This window comes from Episyrphus balteatus, chromosome 2, assembly GCF_945859705.1.
Source record: "Episyrphus balteatus chromosome 2, idEpiBalt1.1, whole genome shotgun sequence".
NCBI classification, from domain to species: domain Eukaryota; kingdom Metazoa; phylum Arthropoda; class Insecta; order Diptera; family Syrphidae; genus Episyrphus; species Episyrphus balteatus.
In genome coordinates, this window is record NC_079135.1 from 128,939,316 (window position 1) to 128,957,208 (window position 17,893).

The 17,893-nt window shown below is 29.1% G+C and overlaps 3 protein-coding genes across 3 annotated transcripts in view; 1 reads left to right on the forward strand and 2 right to left on the reverse strand.

Annotated features, from left to right (window-relative positions):
- Positions 1-17,893, forward strand: part of LOC129908207 (bifunctional phosphoribosylaminoimidazole carboxylase/phosphoribosylaminoimidazole succinocarboxamide synthetase) — a 91,177-nt gene that overhangs the window by 46,563 nt on the left and 26,721 nt on the right. The window lies entirely within an intron of this gene.
- LOC129909756 (sperm mitochondrial-associated cysteine-rich protein-like) lies at positions 84-4,037 on the reverse strand. Its single transcript, XM_055986828.1, has 2 exons — positions 4,014-4,037; positions 84-527 (listed from the first exon to the last, which is right to left on the reverse strand). Exons 1-2 carry the CDS (start codon positions 4,035-4,037, stop codon positions 84-86), a joined length of 468 nt encoding a protein of 155 aa, XP_055842803.1.
- Positions 3,960-14,457, reverse strand: LOC129908205 (probable 4-coumarate--CoA ligase 3). Its single transcript, XM_055984563.1, has 4 exons — positions 14,200-14,457; positions 5,862-6,069; positions 5,484-5,799; positions 3,960-5,010 (listed from the first exon to the last, which is right to left on the reverse strand). The coding sequence occupies exons 1-4, from the start codon at positions 14,350-14,352 to the stop codon at positions 4,044-4,046; spliced, it is 1,644 nt and encodes a 547-aa protein (XP_055840538.1). The 5' UTR covers positions 14,353-14,457; the 3' UTR covers positions 3,960-4,043.

The window sequence follows — 17,893 nt, forward strand, 5'->3', positions numbered from 1 at the left end:
TTCAGTCGTGTTTTAAATGTTTCTCAAATCTTGATATCATGATGAATTGATCACAAACATTGTTATTAGTTTTTCTTTTTCTGTTAAAACAAGAAATGAGACAGGACAGAAGACATATATAAGGGAATAAAATAATGTGACAAGAATGGACAAGATAAGATAAAACAAGACAAGACAAGACAAGACAAGACAAGACAAGACAAGACAAGACAAGACAAGACAAGACAAGACAAGACAAGACAAGACAAGACAAGACAAGACAAGACAAGACAAGACAAGACAAGACAAGACAAGACAAGACAAGACAAGACAAGACATGGACATGGACATGGACATGGACATGGACATGGACATGGACATGGACATGGACATGGACATGGACATGGACATGGACATGGACATGGAAGTGGACATGGACATGGACATGGACATGGACATGGACATGGACATGGACATGGACATGGACATGGACATGGACATGGACATGGACATGGACATGGACATGGACATGGACATGGACATGTCCTCTACCAGATGATACGTAGTGATGGAAAGAAGAGGAACTGAATTCGGAATTTCACACAACTGTCAGTACCAAACAAACAAAAAAAAAAAACATATTCTAAACTAGGTGAGAACCAAAACAAACCAAATTTTCAAAAACGCGTGCTATTTTAAAGAACTGTTTTTGGCAAAAAAAAAACTCATACAAATCAATTTCTATTTGTTTTTTTTTGTAACTGCGTTATACTTTTACATATCGTCGGTCTCATGAGAAAACCTCGTAACTCCACTTTTTTCAAAAATGACTTTTGAATGCCATTCTTTAGAAAATATGTCAGCGGAGCAACCCAGAAAATTTGGGGTCATTCCGAAAACTCTAAATAGACTTAAATTCAAATTTTGCACAGCGCGTTTCTTCCCAACTACTCTGTTGTTTGTTTACTCTTTCGTCTCTCCTGTAAAATTTTGATTTTGGGAGTTACGAGGTTTTCTCATGAGACCGACGATATGTACTTAATCTAGTGTTTAATAAATCGAAAAAACTACGAAAATTAAAATACATTTCTTTGCTCTATTTGTTAACAAATGTGGTTTGTTTTGGTTTTCGCCGTGTTGAAAACGTCAAAATTGTAACTGTAAGAAGAAAGAGAAGACAAGAACAAATGTTCGAACTTCCCAATTGTTGGTATTAGGAAGAAGTTTTCATTCAAAAGATTCTTCAATATTTGCGAAATTAATGCTTTTTCTTTGCTCTATTTGTTAATAAATGTGATTTGTTTTGGTTTTCGCCGAGTTGCAAACGTCAAAATTGTAACTGTAAAAAGAAAGAGAAGACAAGAACAAATGTTCGAACTTCCCATTTGTTGGTAGGAAGAAGTTTTCATTCAAAAGATTCTTCAATATTTGCGAAATTAATGCTTTTTTCCAGCGAATTGAGCTAAAGTGTACCCTCCAACTTTTAGACGAGCTTAAATTATGCTGAGAGTTTTAGCCGGAAGGTATGCAGTTCTAGCTAAAAATAAGGTGGGTGCCCGTAAAGTCGGTTTACGAACGATAATTTTACGTGATAACGTCATAAGAAAACAGGTTGTGTGCTTTTGTTAAAAAAACACCCAAAAATATACCTTGTTATATCCAATAGATGTAAGTAGGTGCCTCTCACCTAGAAACTGTGTGTTTCAAAAATTCATATTTTAAAACTCATATTTTAAAACATCCAAATACATCTGGATGATAAATTGTCAAATGTCAAAAATAAATCCAAATCCAAAGTAGTTATCCCGGTTTTAACTATGAAAATAGTTAAAAATGACTATCTCTGTGAGATAGTGAATATTATGGATTCGGATTTATTTTTGACATTTCAATTTCTTTACATCCAGATGTATTTTTTAAACTAGTGAACAATATGGCCTTAAAAAAAATCCGTATTAGAGACCTACTTTTTTATTACCTTTTGAATGAAGTCTATGCATAAATACTCTTCCGCATAAAATAATGCGTTTAAGCAAACCCTTCCTTATTTTAAATCTAAACAAATTAAGAATAGCCCAGTCATTTTAGTCATTTTTAAGCCCAATCTGCGGAAAAATTCCTACTGGGCTGAATTTTGGTATACAGCTTAATGACGGCTTTGTTATGAAGATGTGAAAAATCGACATTGATATCGTGTCCGCGTTAAGAGTTATAGGGGTCAAAAGGTCACAAAAACTGGTTTTTCACGATTTTCAGCAAAACGGTAAGTCTTATCAAAAAATTTTCAATGCAAGAATTGTAGACCAGATTATTATATATAAAAAGTGTCATGACACTTTTTTTCCTAAGACCCACCGTTTCTTAGGTATAACGATTCAAAAAGTTGAAGTTTAGTTGTAATCGTCATAATCCTATTCCTGAAAAAAAACTCCTAACTGAAAAGTTCCTGAAATTTCATTATTTTTTAAGCTTGAATTTCGTTTTTCAATGGTTAAGAATATAGGAAAGCAAAAAAAAAAAAATGGAAATTTTCGCCATTTTTCCGATTGGGGCCCTTCTCCCGAAACCATTTCCCTGGGAATTTTTGTTTAGAATATGTCTGAAAATATACAGGGTGTGCAATAGAGAATGAACAACCCTAAAACGGCTTATAGCTACACTTATGATTGTTCTAAAAACAGATAGAAAAAAGTTCTATCGCAACCAGTTCATAAAATATGGACTTTTTTTCGTTCAGTGTATTTTAAATTTTATCATCTTATGTTTTCGTTCACTACAACCACGAATGAATGAATTTTATTTATTTCTTTTTTTTATAATTTTCTACAATAATTGGATGATTACATAAACGCTTTAGAAACTGCAAAGCTATTGCACATTTTCGTAAAAAAAATTTTGAAATCTGTTTTTTGATGCAAAATGTAAAAAAAGTATTTTATGAAAAATTTTAAACACCTGTGGTATAAAATAAATCTATAGAAACCTAGGTGGCCAACTTTCTTAAAAATATTCTGGTATAAGGAGAATATTTTTAAGAAAGATGGCCACCTAGGTTTCTATAGATTTATTTTATACCACAGGTGTTTAAAATTTTTCATAAAATACTTTTTTTACATTTTGCATCAAAAAACAGATTTCAAAATTTTTTTTACGAAAATGTGCAATAGCTTTGCAGTTTCTAAAGCGTTTATGTACTCATCCAATTACTGTAGAAAATTATAAAAAAAAGAAATAAATAAAATTCATTCATTCGTGGTTGTAGTGAACGAAAACATAAGATGATAAAATTTAAAATACACTGAACGAAAAAAAGTCCATATTTTATGAACTGGTTGCGATAGAACTTTTTTCTATCTGTTTTTAGAACAATCATAAGTGTAGCTTTAAGCCGTTTTAGGGTTGTTCATTCTCTATTGCACACCCTGTATATTTTCAGACATATTCTAAACAAAAATTCCCAGGGAAATGGTTTCGGGAGAAGGGCCCCAATCGGAAAAATGGCGAAAATTTCCATTTTTTTTTTGGTTTCCCCATATTCTTAACAGTTGAAGAACGAAATTCAAGCTAAAAAAATAATGAAATTTCAGGAACTTTTCAGTTAGGAGTTTTTTTTCAGGAATAGGATTATGACGATTACAACTAAACTTCAACTTTTTGAATCGTTATACCTAAGAAACGGTGGGTCTTAGGAAAAAAAGTGTCATGACACTTTTTATATATAATAATCTGGTCTACAATTCTTGCATTGAAAATTTTTTGATAAGACTTACCGTTTTGCTGAAAATCGTGAAAAACCAGTTTTTGTGACCTTTTGACCCCTATAACTCTTAACGCGGACACGATATCAATGTCGATTTTTCACATCTTCATAACAAAGCCGTCATTAAGCTGTATACTAAAATTCAGCCCAGTAGGAATTTTTCCGCAGATAAAACCTAAAATTACTGGACTAGAACTTCGGTTGAGATGAAATAAAATCCTTAAACCAACAATTTATCAATTTTATTTACTTTAACTCACAAATTATTTCTAACTTGAGACAATTTAATCATCAACATGTTTGTCTATGCAAATGATTTTTCTTTTCTTTGATCATATAAAGATTCTAAAATTTTGGTAACTTTGGCTCGAATATTTTTCCCTGAAGCAGTTTTTGGCAACGAATCCAAGAAGTACACTCCTCCATGCAAGTGTTTAAAGTGCGCCATCCTCTCAGCTACATATTGAGCAATATCATTTTCAGTTAAACTACTACCCGGAACTTTAACAACAGCAGCAGCTGGTAAAAAGCTTGAAATAATATCAGGAATTCCGCAAACACACACCTCCACAACATCTGGAATTTGTATAATAACCTCTTCAATCTCACTTGGCGAAAAATGGAAATTATTGTATTTCATGATATCTTTTTTTCGGTCAACAATCAGCAAAGAACCGCTTTCATCGAAATAACCAATATCACCCGAATAAATGTATCCATCTTGATGGTAAATCTGACTTGTAGCTGTCGGATTACCCAAATATCCAGCCCAATTAAAGGGGCTTTTTATACAAATTTCACCCATTTCACCAATTCCAAGTTGTTTACCATTATCATCGATAATTTTGACTGTCATATTGGGCATTAACTTGCCATTTTCACCAGCCTTTGTCGGAATGCCAAAGCAACATCCACCAGAAAGTTCACTCATGCCATAGCCAATAATCATTTGGCAGTCTTTTACGTGTTGGGAAAATTCTTGTACAACTGCAAATGGAACAGCACTCCCACCACAAATGTATGTCAATAAAGATCTTAAGTCCCTCTTCGATATGTCTGGACATTGGACGGCCATAGCCATTTGTGATGGTGGAGTAAAGACTGCAGTAATTTTGTATTGTTCAATTATTTTGAGAAATAATTCGGGTGAGAACTTTTGATCAGTTATGACTCTAGTACAATTATTCATGGTGCCATGAACGAGACAAATAATTCCAGAAACCCAATATATAGTACTAAATCCAAGCAATTTGTCATCTGGGTTTAAGGAACTAGAAATAAAGTGGATGTAGTAGGGTCTGATGTTTATGTTTTTAGCCGCGTTCCTTTGGAGATGGTAATCTACTCATGAGTAGAAATCTAGTACTATCAACCACACATTCTATTTACTCGAATAGACGATCATTTTTAAATTTTAGTACTAAACTACCACCTCCAATGGACAGGGCTTTTGTTATTGTAAGCTCTGTTCCATTGGAGGTGAGAGAAATCTAGTACAACAACTACACATTCCTATCTCCTCGAGTAGAAGATCATGTGTTAATTGTAGTACTAGATCTACTCATGAGTAGACTGCCAACTCCAATGGAACGGGACTGTTGGCATTGCTTTGGAGATAATAGACTACTGATGAGTTGATCATAAGTAGATCATTAGTAGATAATCTATACATGATTCTCTGCTAGCTGTACTAGATTTATTCTTATGAGCAATCTACTACCTCCAAAGAAAGTAAAATGCTTACAAAATTAATGAGTTCATAAGGCTCTCATGGGACATACAAACGCCTTTGGGTAGTCCTGTGGTTCCAGATGAACACAAGATTAGAGCTGTTTGGCTGCTTCCTCTTTTCAATGGTTTCACGATGAATGAAGCTTCCTTTCCTGTAGAAACAATGAGTTCTTCGATTCTTCTAACTCCTTCAAAATGATTTTTTATTGTATAGATTGGAATGGATGGATCAATTTCTGCCAATGATTCTTTAACGATCTGATACACTTCGCCGCCATCACAAAACATGATTTTTGGTTTAGTTATGCTAAATATATGTCGAACGCCATCTATTGGAAAAATTATGTACTGTGTTGATAAGTGAAGAAAATTGAAAACAAATAAATATTACCTTTGTCAAATGAAGGATCTAGAGTACTTATAATTGTCCCACATAGCAGAGATCCAAATACTAATGGAGCTAGAAAGTCCGTATTGGAAGCACAAATGCCTATAACATCTTCTTGTTGAATGCCAATATCTTCAAGATGTTGAGCTATTCGAATGCTCATGGTAAGAATTTGTTCGTTGGTGTATTGTTTTCCATTGTTGGCACAGATCTAAAAAAAAAAGTCATATAAATTTGTATTCGAAGTTTCAGGATTGGAGTAGGTTTTATCGAAAGCTTGTAGTTTACGAAAACCTTTAGCTTAACAAAAATATAATACCTATGCAAAAACTTTAGGTTTTTTTTTTAGTGAAAACTCGGTATTGGGACTCAGATATTTTAGAACCCAACATGTAAAATTTTGAGTTTTAACACCTTTGTTTTAAAAATCAGTGAAATATTAAGTCAGTAATACATTTTCTTTTTATTAAAATCATCAGCAGATCCCTATGGCGTATGCATAACCTTTTATATTGAAATTTTTGACGGAAAATCCAAATTGATGTTCTACTCTTGAACAGTTTATGCATGTCCATATAGTGCACTCAGAGCAAAAAATAGAGTTAATGAGCCGTATGCATAAAAGGTAGCATATGCTTTTACTAGTAAATTTTAATAGTATTTACTACTTTCCATATGCATAAAAAACATAGTAAATGCTGGAAAGGTAGTATTTACTAGAAGAATAGTATTTACTAGTTTTGGATGAATTTTTATAGTAAATACTGGTTTTGATATGCATAAAAAATTAGTACGAACTTTTACTTTCTAGTATTTACTGGTAATTTTTCAAGTTTCTAAATACCAACTTGAACATTTACTAGTAAAAACTTTCTCATGTTAAATGTTATTTATCCTCTTCTTTAGTTGGTCTCCTGTTATTAAAATACCAGTGTTGGCTTGAAACTCAGGAATAAACAATTTTAAGGCTTCCGCCTTTGCTTTTTTTTATATGAGGCTGTTGAGATTTGTTAATAAGTACGGCATACTTTTCTAGTATTTTAACAAACTCTACTTCTACTTTTGCCATTTTTTTAACTTCGAACACTCACTTTTAAACTCTTAAATTGTGTTGAAAATTAATTTTAAGTATATTCACTCGATGTTGTAGGTATATTTGATTTTTTTATTGAATAAGGAAAATAAATTTTCTCAAGTTGAAAATTAAATGAAACAAAAATAAGAGTACCTATACAATTATGATTAAAACAGTCAAAGTAATGCAAAGTAAAAATAGCAAAGTAGATTTGAAATAGTGAAGTAAATTATGTGTACTAAAATTAAAATGCTTTTTTAGGGATTTTTTTTAAGCGTATAAAACTTAACCGCCTTAAACACCAGTTGTTATTAGCCCCGTTCCATTGGAGGTGGTAGTTTACTCGTGAGTATAAATCTAGTACAACAACTACACATTTCTATCTCCTCGAGTAGAAGATCAAGTGTTAATTCTAGTACTAGACCTACTCATGAGTAAACTACCACCTCCAATGGAACGGGGCTATTATCAACAAATTGTAATACAAAAAATTGGTTACAAATGAAAGAAATTATAGAACGTTAAAAATATACAACAAAAAAAAAGCAACAGCATTTATGTAGGTATCTAGTATATACTATTACTTTCAGATGAACTAGTAGTATTTACTGGGATGAATCCAGTATTTACTACTAGTTTATACTAGCTGGTAGAAACTAAGGTTTATGCATACCGAATGTAGTAAATACTATTAGTTTCAGCTTCTACTAGTACTACTAGTATTTACTATAAACCTTTTACTACTAGTAATTACTTTTTTTTATGCATATGCCTCAATGGGTGATATGCATAAAAAATAGTAAATGCTTTTACTAGAGAATTTTCAAGTATATACTATTTTTCATATGCATAAAAATCAAGTAAATGCTGAAAATTAAGTATTTACTATCATTCATAGTAACTACTTTTTTGGATGAACTTTTTCAGTAAATACTTTATTCCATATGCATAAAAACTAGTAAGTACTTTTTTTCTTTAGGAATTACTAGGTTTTTTCAAGGTTACAAAATACCAACTTGTAAAATTGATAGTATATACTTTTTTGTTTTAAAACCGCAATTATGAAGCCATGAAACTTATGAATAGCAGTCTTGAGTCATATTTTGACGCAATCTTTTCATGGTATTTCTTAAAAATGGATGGTTGTTAATATTTGTCAAAATGGCAGAATTTTTATGTATCAATTAGCAAAAAGTTTAGAATGATCGATTATCGGGCTCAGAGTTAAATTTAAAAAAACTTTATCAATAAGTCATTATTGTAAATGAATAGTAATTTTTTTTCAATAAGTTTTTATTTTAAGTAATGTCAAGTTTCAAAACTATTGAGATAATTTCAACTCTGAATCATATTTGAATTGCCAACAGTATATTTACTTTACTAGCCATGAATAATATATTTTAAGGAATTCGCAATGAAAAAAAAAAAATGCAAAACTGTGTCGCACGTACTTGCTCTTATGTCAAAAGTTGCTTAAAATATTAAAGCTTTTTACAAATTCATAAAAGATTATTTTTAAAAAATATAAAAAAATGCATCACAAAGAATTGGAAATCTAGCCGTTTTTTCAAAAAGAAGTTTTTTTTCATATAAAAATGTTCACAAAATTTTTTAAAAATAAAAATGGTATTCCATTAAAAAGAAGATATATTAATTGATAAATAAAAATAAAGTTTCAATAAAATCATTGAGTCGTTTTCAAAATAGATTTTTTATACAAAATTTCGATTTTTTTTTAATCCAAAAATGATTTTATTGAAAATTTTGTTTTATTTTAATATTAAGGCCACTAAAACGTTTTTGTTCATATTTTTTTATTGAAATTGGTGGTGTCGTTTACTAGAAAACGGTTCTATGGGAAATACCGTTAATTACGGTCCATATTTTCAATATTAAATTTTTTAAAGAAAATCGTTAGAGCCATCATGTATTATCTGATTGTTATCTCAAGTTCAATTTTTGTATGCTGCTGTTAAGTTCACTTTTGACTCACAAAAAAAGCACGAACAGATGTTCACATCACAAACTCAAATTTAAGAAACAGTAAAAATTTGTATTGGATTACACGGTAAAACTTTCAGAACAATTTATTTGTAAGCCCTAGTACGCTGCTAAAGCTAAACGAAAATTTGTCTAGGTCTCCAAAGTCAAATGATTTTAATTTTTCCAAATGTGCGGGCAAAGCTAGGAATTTCGTTGGCTAAGCTGAAAATAATTTTTCGTTAAATTTAGTAGCTTTTTTTTGTAAGAAAATTTTCGTATCGCTTCAGCAGCATACGTACCAGGCTTAAATTCGAAACGAATACCAATCATATAGAAAAAAAGTATTTACTATCATTTTTGGGTGAATTCTAGTATTTACTTGGATGAATTTAGTATCTACTTAAAGTATTTGCCTGCTAGCAGGTACTTTTTTTTATGCATACGAAATTAAGTAAATACTATGAATTTTACCTTTTACTAGAATTTATAGTAGGGGAGAGTGGCGGACAGTGAGACACCCTTTTTTTAAATTGGTATATCTTAGAATGTTTTCGAGATAGCTTAACGAAACTTTGAAGTTAGTTTAAGACATATTTTATCTTAATGTTGCAAAAAAACTTATAGTTAAAGAATGAATGAGGGCATCACATTGGACTAAAATGTAGAAAAAGTCAAAACGTCTCACTGTTTGAAAGGGGTGCGATCAGTGAGACATTCTTAGGTGAAAAAAAAAAATAACGAAAACGTCAAATAATTAGGTAATTGACAAGTATATACTTAATTAATTTATGTTACTTTAACCCATTTATTCAAAAAAAAAAAAAACAAAAAGCCAAAAAAAAATGAAAGAAAAAACAATACGAAATCATTTTGAAGTCATGCTAAAATAATAGATTTTTTTAAAATCTATATGTCTCACTGTTTGCTTTTTAAAAAACCTATGTCTCACTGTTTGCTTTTTAATAATGTCTCACTGTTTACTTTTTGTCATTTTTCGGAAAAATATATAAAATTACAAAAAACGAGAAGGAATTCTAATTCAATGATATTTTTTTATGAAAGAACATATAAATATAATACATATGTAAAAAAAGTTCTGTCCACTAACCAGATTTTTTTGTGTTATACACTCTTTTTATAACACTCCAAAAACTACTTTCACCTGATTTTGTGTGATATTTTACGGCGGGGGAAAATGGACAGCTTTAATTAAGTCGGGACAAAATTAAAAGACGCAGACGGGGAAATAAACGTTTTGACCCAAACTAGCGTTACTGTGCTTATTTTCAGAAAAGAGAAAAATGGATTGTCTCACTGTTTGCACCGTCTCACTGTCCGCCACTCTCCCCTATTTACTTTCACCTTTTACTTTAAGTAGGTACTACTTTTTTATGCATATCACCCAATATCGGGATAACTATTTTAAATAGTTAAAAATGTTTTTTTTTTTTACAATAATAGGTAATAAATTTTAACTAAATAACTATTTTAATAAATTCAATTTCATGTGGGCTTGAGATCTTATTGTTTAAATATTTTGTCTAATGTTTACAGTCTTCTTCAGGGCTAATTATTTTAAAATTTGTTATTTATTTTACTTTTTCCATGAAAAATTAGTGATTTCAAAAAATCATTATTATACTTTTTGCAGAACATAATAGACTTGAATATAGTTTTGTTCTTTAGAAAAAATATTTAACTTTAAGATGATTTGTTTTTTATAAATCGATGACCCCCCAGCTTTCCATGTAATGAACGATTTTTTAAAATGAAAAAGATAAACTATTATAGGTAAATAGGGACATTTTTATCGGCAATTTAAAAGATATGCCACTTAAAAGATAATAATAAAAAAAATAGGTGCCTAATATGGAAAATATTTAAAGCCCCAGATTTTGAAATATGATTTTTGAAAAAACATCTACTTTTTTAAGCGTTTTTTTTTGTGGTATTCTATTTTTTCAAATTTTTAAAACATCCAAAAAAGTCTCAAATTTATGGTAAGTCGGGAGAATATGCCAGTTTGGGTAATATGCCACATTTCAATATTTTACACTTAAAAGCTCATATTGGCAATTCTGACAATGCAGTTCGCTCATTAATGCTTAGTTCACCTGACACACGGACGCTCAAGTCATTTGTTTATTAATTTTTGAAAATATTCGAGAAAATATAAATCCAATTGTCTTTTTATTAAACTTAGTTTGCTTACGGCCATATTATTCACTAGTTTAAAAAATACATCTGGATGTAAACAATGTCAAATGTCAAAAATAAATCCAATTCCATAATATTCACTTCTTAAATCCAATCTTAAATCCAATTTTTTAAATCCAATCTCGTTAAATCCAAACAAATTTAAACTGCTCTCTGGAGGTCTGTTTAACTTTATAAATCCAGATGCAAAATTCATTTTCACTCTGCACATAGGGGTATTTAGTCAATTTAGGCGGACAAAACACGAAATTTTAAACTGATCCAAAAGTAAAAATTCAACTTCCTACTAAAATTAGAAAACTTACTTAGAATTGTCTTATAGTTTTAAAATTGATTACCACTCCAGGTGACTTACAGCAGCACACTAGAGTTCAGAGTTTTCAACCCAAAAATAAAATAAAATTTTATTATAGTTTAGCGACAGTGCTTAATTAAGTACTTTTTTTTTTAAGTGGCTATAGAAAAAAGTTTTTATGCAATATTGATAAAGAGATACGAAGCTTTCTACTAGATGCTGTATCTAAATGTTATATTACTTTAAAAATAAAATAGTGATATGTTGAATCTTAATAAAAATTAAACGTAAAAATATTGTTTTTCTGTGTTGGTAAGGAGAAAAGTTATACTATTTCACATTATTGCGTGATAAAATTTAATGTTTTCTAAAGGTTAAACTCGTATCTAATTGCATCTGTAAAAAAAAATTGCAACTAAGTGCAACTTCGACACATTTGCCCTCTTTAAACGTTTTAGGTTTTAAAATGCTTACTTTGTTTAATGCATCCATATTTTAAGTTTTTTTTAAGATTCAACTTCTTGAATTACAAAACCTGATCCCTCATAATTTTTCCTAAATTTTAAGACCTTTATGTTGGCGATACAATTAGTAAAACTCCTTTTTTAAGCGTTTTAACAAACCATTTGGGTCCATGCTTGAGACTTTTTGTTTGATCAAAAATAGGATTTGGAAGAAAAATGTTTTCATTGAAAATAACAGTTAAAATACTTAATTCCAGTATTAATTACCTTGTCGTTGATGAAAACCCGAAAACAAAATTTTGTCCGCATAAAACTGGCAAATACCCCTATGTGCGCTGTTCAGTTGTTTTGTCAAGTATTTTGTGAAGGAAAATAAAGATAAATGCAAATTATACAAAATTTATTGAGCAATGACATAATTTTTTTTTTAGTGAATAATATGAACAAAAAATTAAATCCTTGGATTTATGAAATTCAGATTTAAGGGATTGGATTTAAAATTAACTTTAATCCAAACTAAATCCAGATTGAATAATATGGCCGTTAAAAACGTTATTTTTTTGGATTTTTCAATTAAATATATGAAAGTTACTTAAAAAAAGGTAAAAGGATATGTAAACCTAACTTGTGATCCTGTCAAGACATGATATTTGGCGTTAATTTTTGTTTAGGAATGTTTTCATATTTTTGGACGTTTTGGGGTAAAATGCCACATACGTTGCACACCAACAAAAAAAAAAGCAGAATTAACAGAACAAAAACAAAAACGAACGTGAAAATGACGCTTCCGAGAAAGCATTAAAAAATACAGAACCCAAACCGTTCATAACTTTATTTTGAAATTTTATAGAATTTTTTCATTGCTATAACATTCTTTTATTTAATTTATCTATCGATAAAAAAAAATTCACTTCTCTAAAACCCATCGTTTAGAAAATAATTTTTTTTACCATCTCCTTTTACCCATATTTACCCTACTTAATGATTGAATTTTAAAAAAACCTTCGTCAGTATTTACGTTTAGGTTAATAAATAACCTTTCAAATAATCTGTATTGATTGATTGATTGACTGATTTGATTTGAATTTCGTAAATGCAGCCGGGGTTCATCGTTTTATAAGATGTTATCAAGTAAAAAAAGTATTTGTATGATTATTATTATAATTATTTATGAGAGCAATAATCAAAAATCAAACACCGGATTTTTTGCACTTGCACTAGTAAATTTAATTTAATTACCTATATTTTGGGTTAATACAAATTTTCCATTTAGGTAACTGATAATAAGAAAGTTACAGAAGTTGAAAAAAAAAATAATTTACAAATGAAAGTATTCATGAGAGCAATAATTTTTTTTGCTTGCACTAAATGGTACCTTACATTGACCGGCAACGAAAAAAGAGCTTGAACCAAAACCTACTTTTCTAAAGAATTTTTGTGTGCTGAGTCCGAATCAGAAGTCAAAATTTTACTAGCACGTCACGTTTTTGAAATACTTGAATAATAACAGGTCAAAAACGCGTTTTTTTGTGTACATTAGACTTCGAATAACATCACCGTTAAGTAGTTTTATGCAAAACTACTTATGCAATCTCAAAACGATATATTAAAACTCTTAGAGTTAATTTTTTTTCTTAAAGATATTGAAAAAAGAAATTTATGATAAATATCTCAAAATCTTGCTTGTTTTTTTTTTCCAAAGTATTGAATGGTTTTTTGAACCAAATTCCAATTTAAGTCTTCTGATTTTGACTTTAAAAAAGCAACATATTACGGAAAAATATATATTTTTGACTAAACATCAAAAAGAACTTAATTGAAAATTAATTTTTGGATGAAGCTCAAAAACTAGACGTGATAGAATAAATCTGTACCTAAACAGTTTTGAATTCAGCACACTAAAGTCAATTAAATTCACCTAAAAAAGTTCTTCCTCCCGATTTTTGTTTTTGTTTTTTGCAGACCAGTGTTATTTTAGAAACTTTTTTTGAACAGTTTTTGAAAATATTTCTTCGATCTGGACAAATCTGTACTTTACATTCCTAAAAAATGCTTTCCTGCCTTCTTCAGATTTGCATTTTGAAGCCAAAAAGTAAAATTTAATTTTATCACATTTATTGAAAGGCACTTTTTCAATGTCGAAATCAATGCAATTGCAGAAAACAAAATTCTCAATTTTATTAAATAATCACAGTCTTATTCAAGAAATTGACCTTAATTACATGATTTCAACTTCGTCAAAATAAACATAATTATTATCACTTTAAATTGATTAAAATATAACACTTAATAAATTTATTTAACTACCTGTGCAATATGGTCAGGTAATTTCAATAAGCTTTCAACAATACAACGTCCCAAAGAAGCATCTGCACCAGATTGCATTTTAAGTTTTGGACCAGTCCATATCCTTGTTTCAGGATCAAAATATGTCCCCGTTTCAACAATTTTACTACACATTTTACGAGCTCTAACCGATATGATGAATATCAAAAACTTGAATGATTATACAAAACTATCTCCTGCCGAGACACTAACTTTAATGGCAATCAGAAACAAGTGCATTTGATGCGATTGCACTTAAATTTTCAGCACGCTAAAGTAAATGATTGCTATTAATTGATAGTACATATCTATAGCTCATCGTCGTCATTATGAAAAATTTGTTTACATGCCCGTCCACATGCTTTGTATTTATTGGGTATAATAAATAACAATTGTATAAAGTCTTTTGTTATCTCCCGACCATAGAAATGGTAAGATTGCAATATGCAAAAATGCATATTCATTCTGCATATAAATGATAACGATATCTTATTTGGGACATAAGTGGCACTAGAATTGGAGTCTTTTATAAAAACACTTGAAGGACCCAAGAATATTAAAGTAAAACCATTAATTTGAGTTATTAACTAAAGTTAATAGGTTTTGAATTTATTTTTGCGAATTTTGAGTGATAAGAAAAACTAAATCAAAATAAAATAGAATTGAACGGGAGAATATACAAAAGAAACGTTCTAAATCGGATTTTTTTGAGTTAATTGTGAGGGGCAATTTTCTAAAAAAAAAAAACAACAACTTTTTTCGAAAGCTTGAGTTATACATTTTCAATTTTAAAATCAAGTCATTTCAGACAACTGTTTTTGAAACAAAATTTTAAAAATTACATTGAATAATATTTTAGTAAAGACTGTGGATTTCAACACGAAATTGATCGATAAAGTAACTGTTAGTAAGTAACTGTCATAACTGTTAGTGTTGCCGTTGTTTTTAATTATTTTTTTTTTTATTTAAGTACTTTTTTAGAAAATTGCCCGTTCAGGCGGGAGGAGATAGAACCCCATTCGCGTAATAAACAATCACTGTATTATACAACTCTACAAAAAGCCGATATCAATTTTTCTTGGTTCCTACGTTATCGTATTTTCCCTCAAATTTTATCTACTTTTTTTATAAGAGTAATTCTAATTGCTTAAGTCTATCTCAACCCAAAAAATAAAACAAAAAAAAGAAAAAAAAACTCCAAAAAAATTTGTTTTTTAAATTTTTTTTATGTTTGTTTCGACTGTTTTGGTATGGAAATTTGTTTTGTTTCAATATTTAAAATAACATTATAGTAGAGTAACTAAAGCAAATTATTAGGGAACCCGGCCGAACAGCTCTGATTTTGACGATTTTTTTCAAACGTAGGTAATTAAAAATACTTTAAAGTCTATAGATTAAAAATTGCCGGTGTTGCCGTATTGTTTTTTAAAATTAAAATTATTTTTTTTTAACAAAACCATTTTTTTTGCTTAAATTTCATAAAACAAATGATAGCAAAAGATTCTCTAGGTAATTTAAGGAAAATATATAAAAGGCAGTAAGGGACAATCTTCCATCGTTTAAGCGATAAATGCAATTTTCTAACATTCTGACCTCAAACACAAAAAAAATATTTTGAAACCAACGGCAACACCTACAATATTTTAAAATACATTTTTAAAAAGCCAGAAGCTCATTCTTATCTCTTAAATTTAAATCCACTAAATTTAATCAAGACTTTTTGAAAAAATGGTCCTCAAACTCAGAATTTAAAAAAAAAATGTTATTAGACTTTTTTCCAAACTTTTTCTAATAAAATATGAATTTATTTAAAAAATTTTTGGCCATAAATATTATCAGTTGAATTTCGAAGCAAAAAAGGTAAAATATATCACACTTTTGAAAAAAAAAAATGAAAAATTACTTCAATTTCAATGGTTTTTTTATTAAAACTGAATTTTTGCATTGAAATAATTAATTTTCTCAAAGACTGTGGTAAATAGGAACTTTAAATTTTTGCTATTTAACTTTCAACAGTAAGTTCTTCGAAAATGAAATACTTTTTAATTTTTTTCATAAACCGTAATACATATTGACATTTCCTTTTATAATTTGAAATCATAATAAATGCGGCCAAAAAAATTTGAAAATAAATGCATTTTATATTATGACCAAGTTTAAAAAAAGACATGTTAAAATTTTTTCAATAATTTTTTTTTTCAAAAATCTGAGTTCAATTACCATTCTTTCAAAAGTCGTTCATTCAATTAACTTAATTTTAATTTTACATATATGACTAAGCTTCTAGCTTTTAAAAAATGTATATTTGAATATTGTAGGTGTTGCCCTTGTGTTCAAATATTTTTTTTTTGTATTTGAAGTCAATTAATAAGAAAATTGCATCTGTCGCTTTAACTATGGAAGATTGTCCCTCACTCCCATATATTTTTTTTCCTTGAATTTAATAGACAATCTTTTGGCATCAATTAATTTATGAAATTTAAGAAAAATTTTTGAAAAAAATTTGTTTTTGTTCACAAAAATCTTCAATTAAATTTAACAAATCAAAACGGCAACACCGGCAATTTTTAATCTATAGACTTTAAAGTATTTTTAATTACCGACGTTTGAAAAAAAAAGATCATCAAAATCTAAGCTGTTCGGCCGGGTTCCCTAATATTGCCAATTTTTGAGCTTTAGTTACTCCACTATTATTCTGATAGGAAATTTAATTCCTTACAAAAATTTTTAGATGCAATTATATCAAAATGTTGCTTTGTTTACGAGGTACATATTATATTGAAAAAAACCAAAAAAGGGGGCTTTTGCACCCCTTTTTTCAATTTCCACCCTCTTATAAGCACTCTCAGGTTTTGTCTTTTTTTTATTTTCATATCATTATCATAACTTTACAGGGTGTCCCGGAATAAGGTAAGGAAAATTTAAAGATTTGCTCTTGATTATATTAATTGATGTAGATATTGCAAGCAAAAAGAAATAAAATGCACGACTGGGTCGCACGAACTTGCTCTTAGGGTTCAAGTTGCTAGAATTTTTATGACTTTTTATATATAAATATAGTAAATGTTATTATTGTAGGTATAAGAGTATTATGACAAAAAAAAACACAAAAAATCGTTTTTTCAAAGGAATAAAACAACATTTAAAAACAAATTGCCCTCCAAAACAGGTACATATATGCAATTTCATTTGTTTTATTAAGATGCATTTTTAGAAAAAAAATTCCAAAATCGTTAGAGCAGTTTTTTAAAAAAACTAATTTTTTATAAATAATGTTTTGGAAAAAAAGTTTTAAAATAAAGTTGGTATGCCATTTTGTAGAAATCACTTATCAACATCTTAAAACAAAATTTCAAAAAAATTCAATGTTCCGTTTTCGAAAAATTGATTTTTCAAAAAAAAAATTTCAAATTTTTTTTAAAAATCCAAAAATTATTTTTTTGAAATCGAACAAACAGTTTCGGAGTTTCTTCTTAAATTATCGTTAGCATGAGTAAAGGCATGCCAAAGTATAAGGGTTTTCTTAAATCACCGCTAATGGGATCAACTTTGCAGATAAAGCGTAACTGTAGAACAATTTTTTTCTTCGAATATAACCAAAAATCATCCATTAAATTCTCCTTAAATTATTCTGGGACACCCTGTATTTAAAAAGTACAATTAATGAATGCGTTAT

What these genes read in the sequence shown, in the direction of transcription:
- LOC129909756 (XM_055986828.1), bottom strand. Translation starts at nt 4,037, where the DNA reads ATGTTGATGATTAAATTGTCTCAA. An exon ending in TGATGATTAAATTGTCTCAA is followed by an intron (nt 528 to 4,013) that starts GTTAGAAATAAT and finishes ATCATCTGGTAG; the next exon opens with AGGACATGTCCATGTCCATG.
- LOC129908205 (XM_055984563.1), bottom strand. Translation starts at nt 14,352, where the DNA reads ATGTGTAGTAAAATTGTTGAAACGGGGACATATTTTGATCCTGAAACA. An exon ending in TACCTGACCATATTGCACAG is followed by an intron (nt 6,070 to 14,199) that starts GTAGTTAAATAA and finishes TTTTTTTTTTAG; the next exon opens with ATCTGTGCCAACAATGGAAA. An exon ending in AGATCCTTCATTTGACAAAG is followed by an intron (nt 5,800 to 5,861) that starts GTAATATTTATT and finishes TTTTTCCAATAG; the next exon opens with ATGGCGTTCGACATATATTT.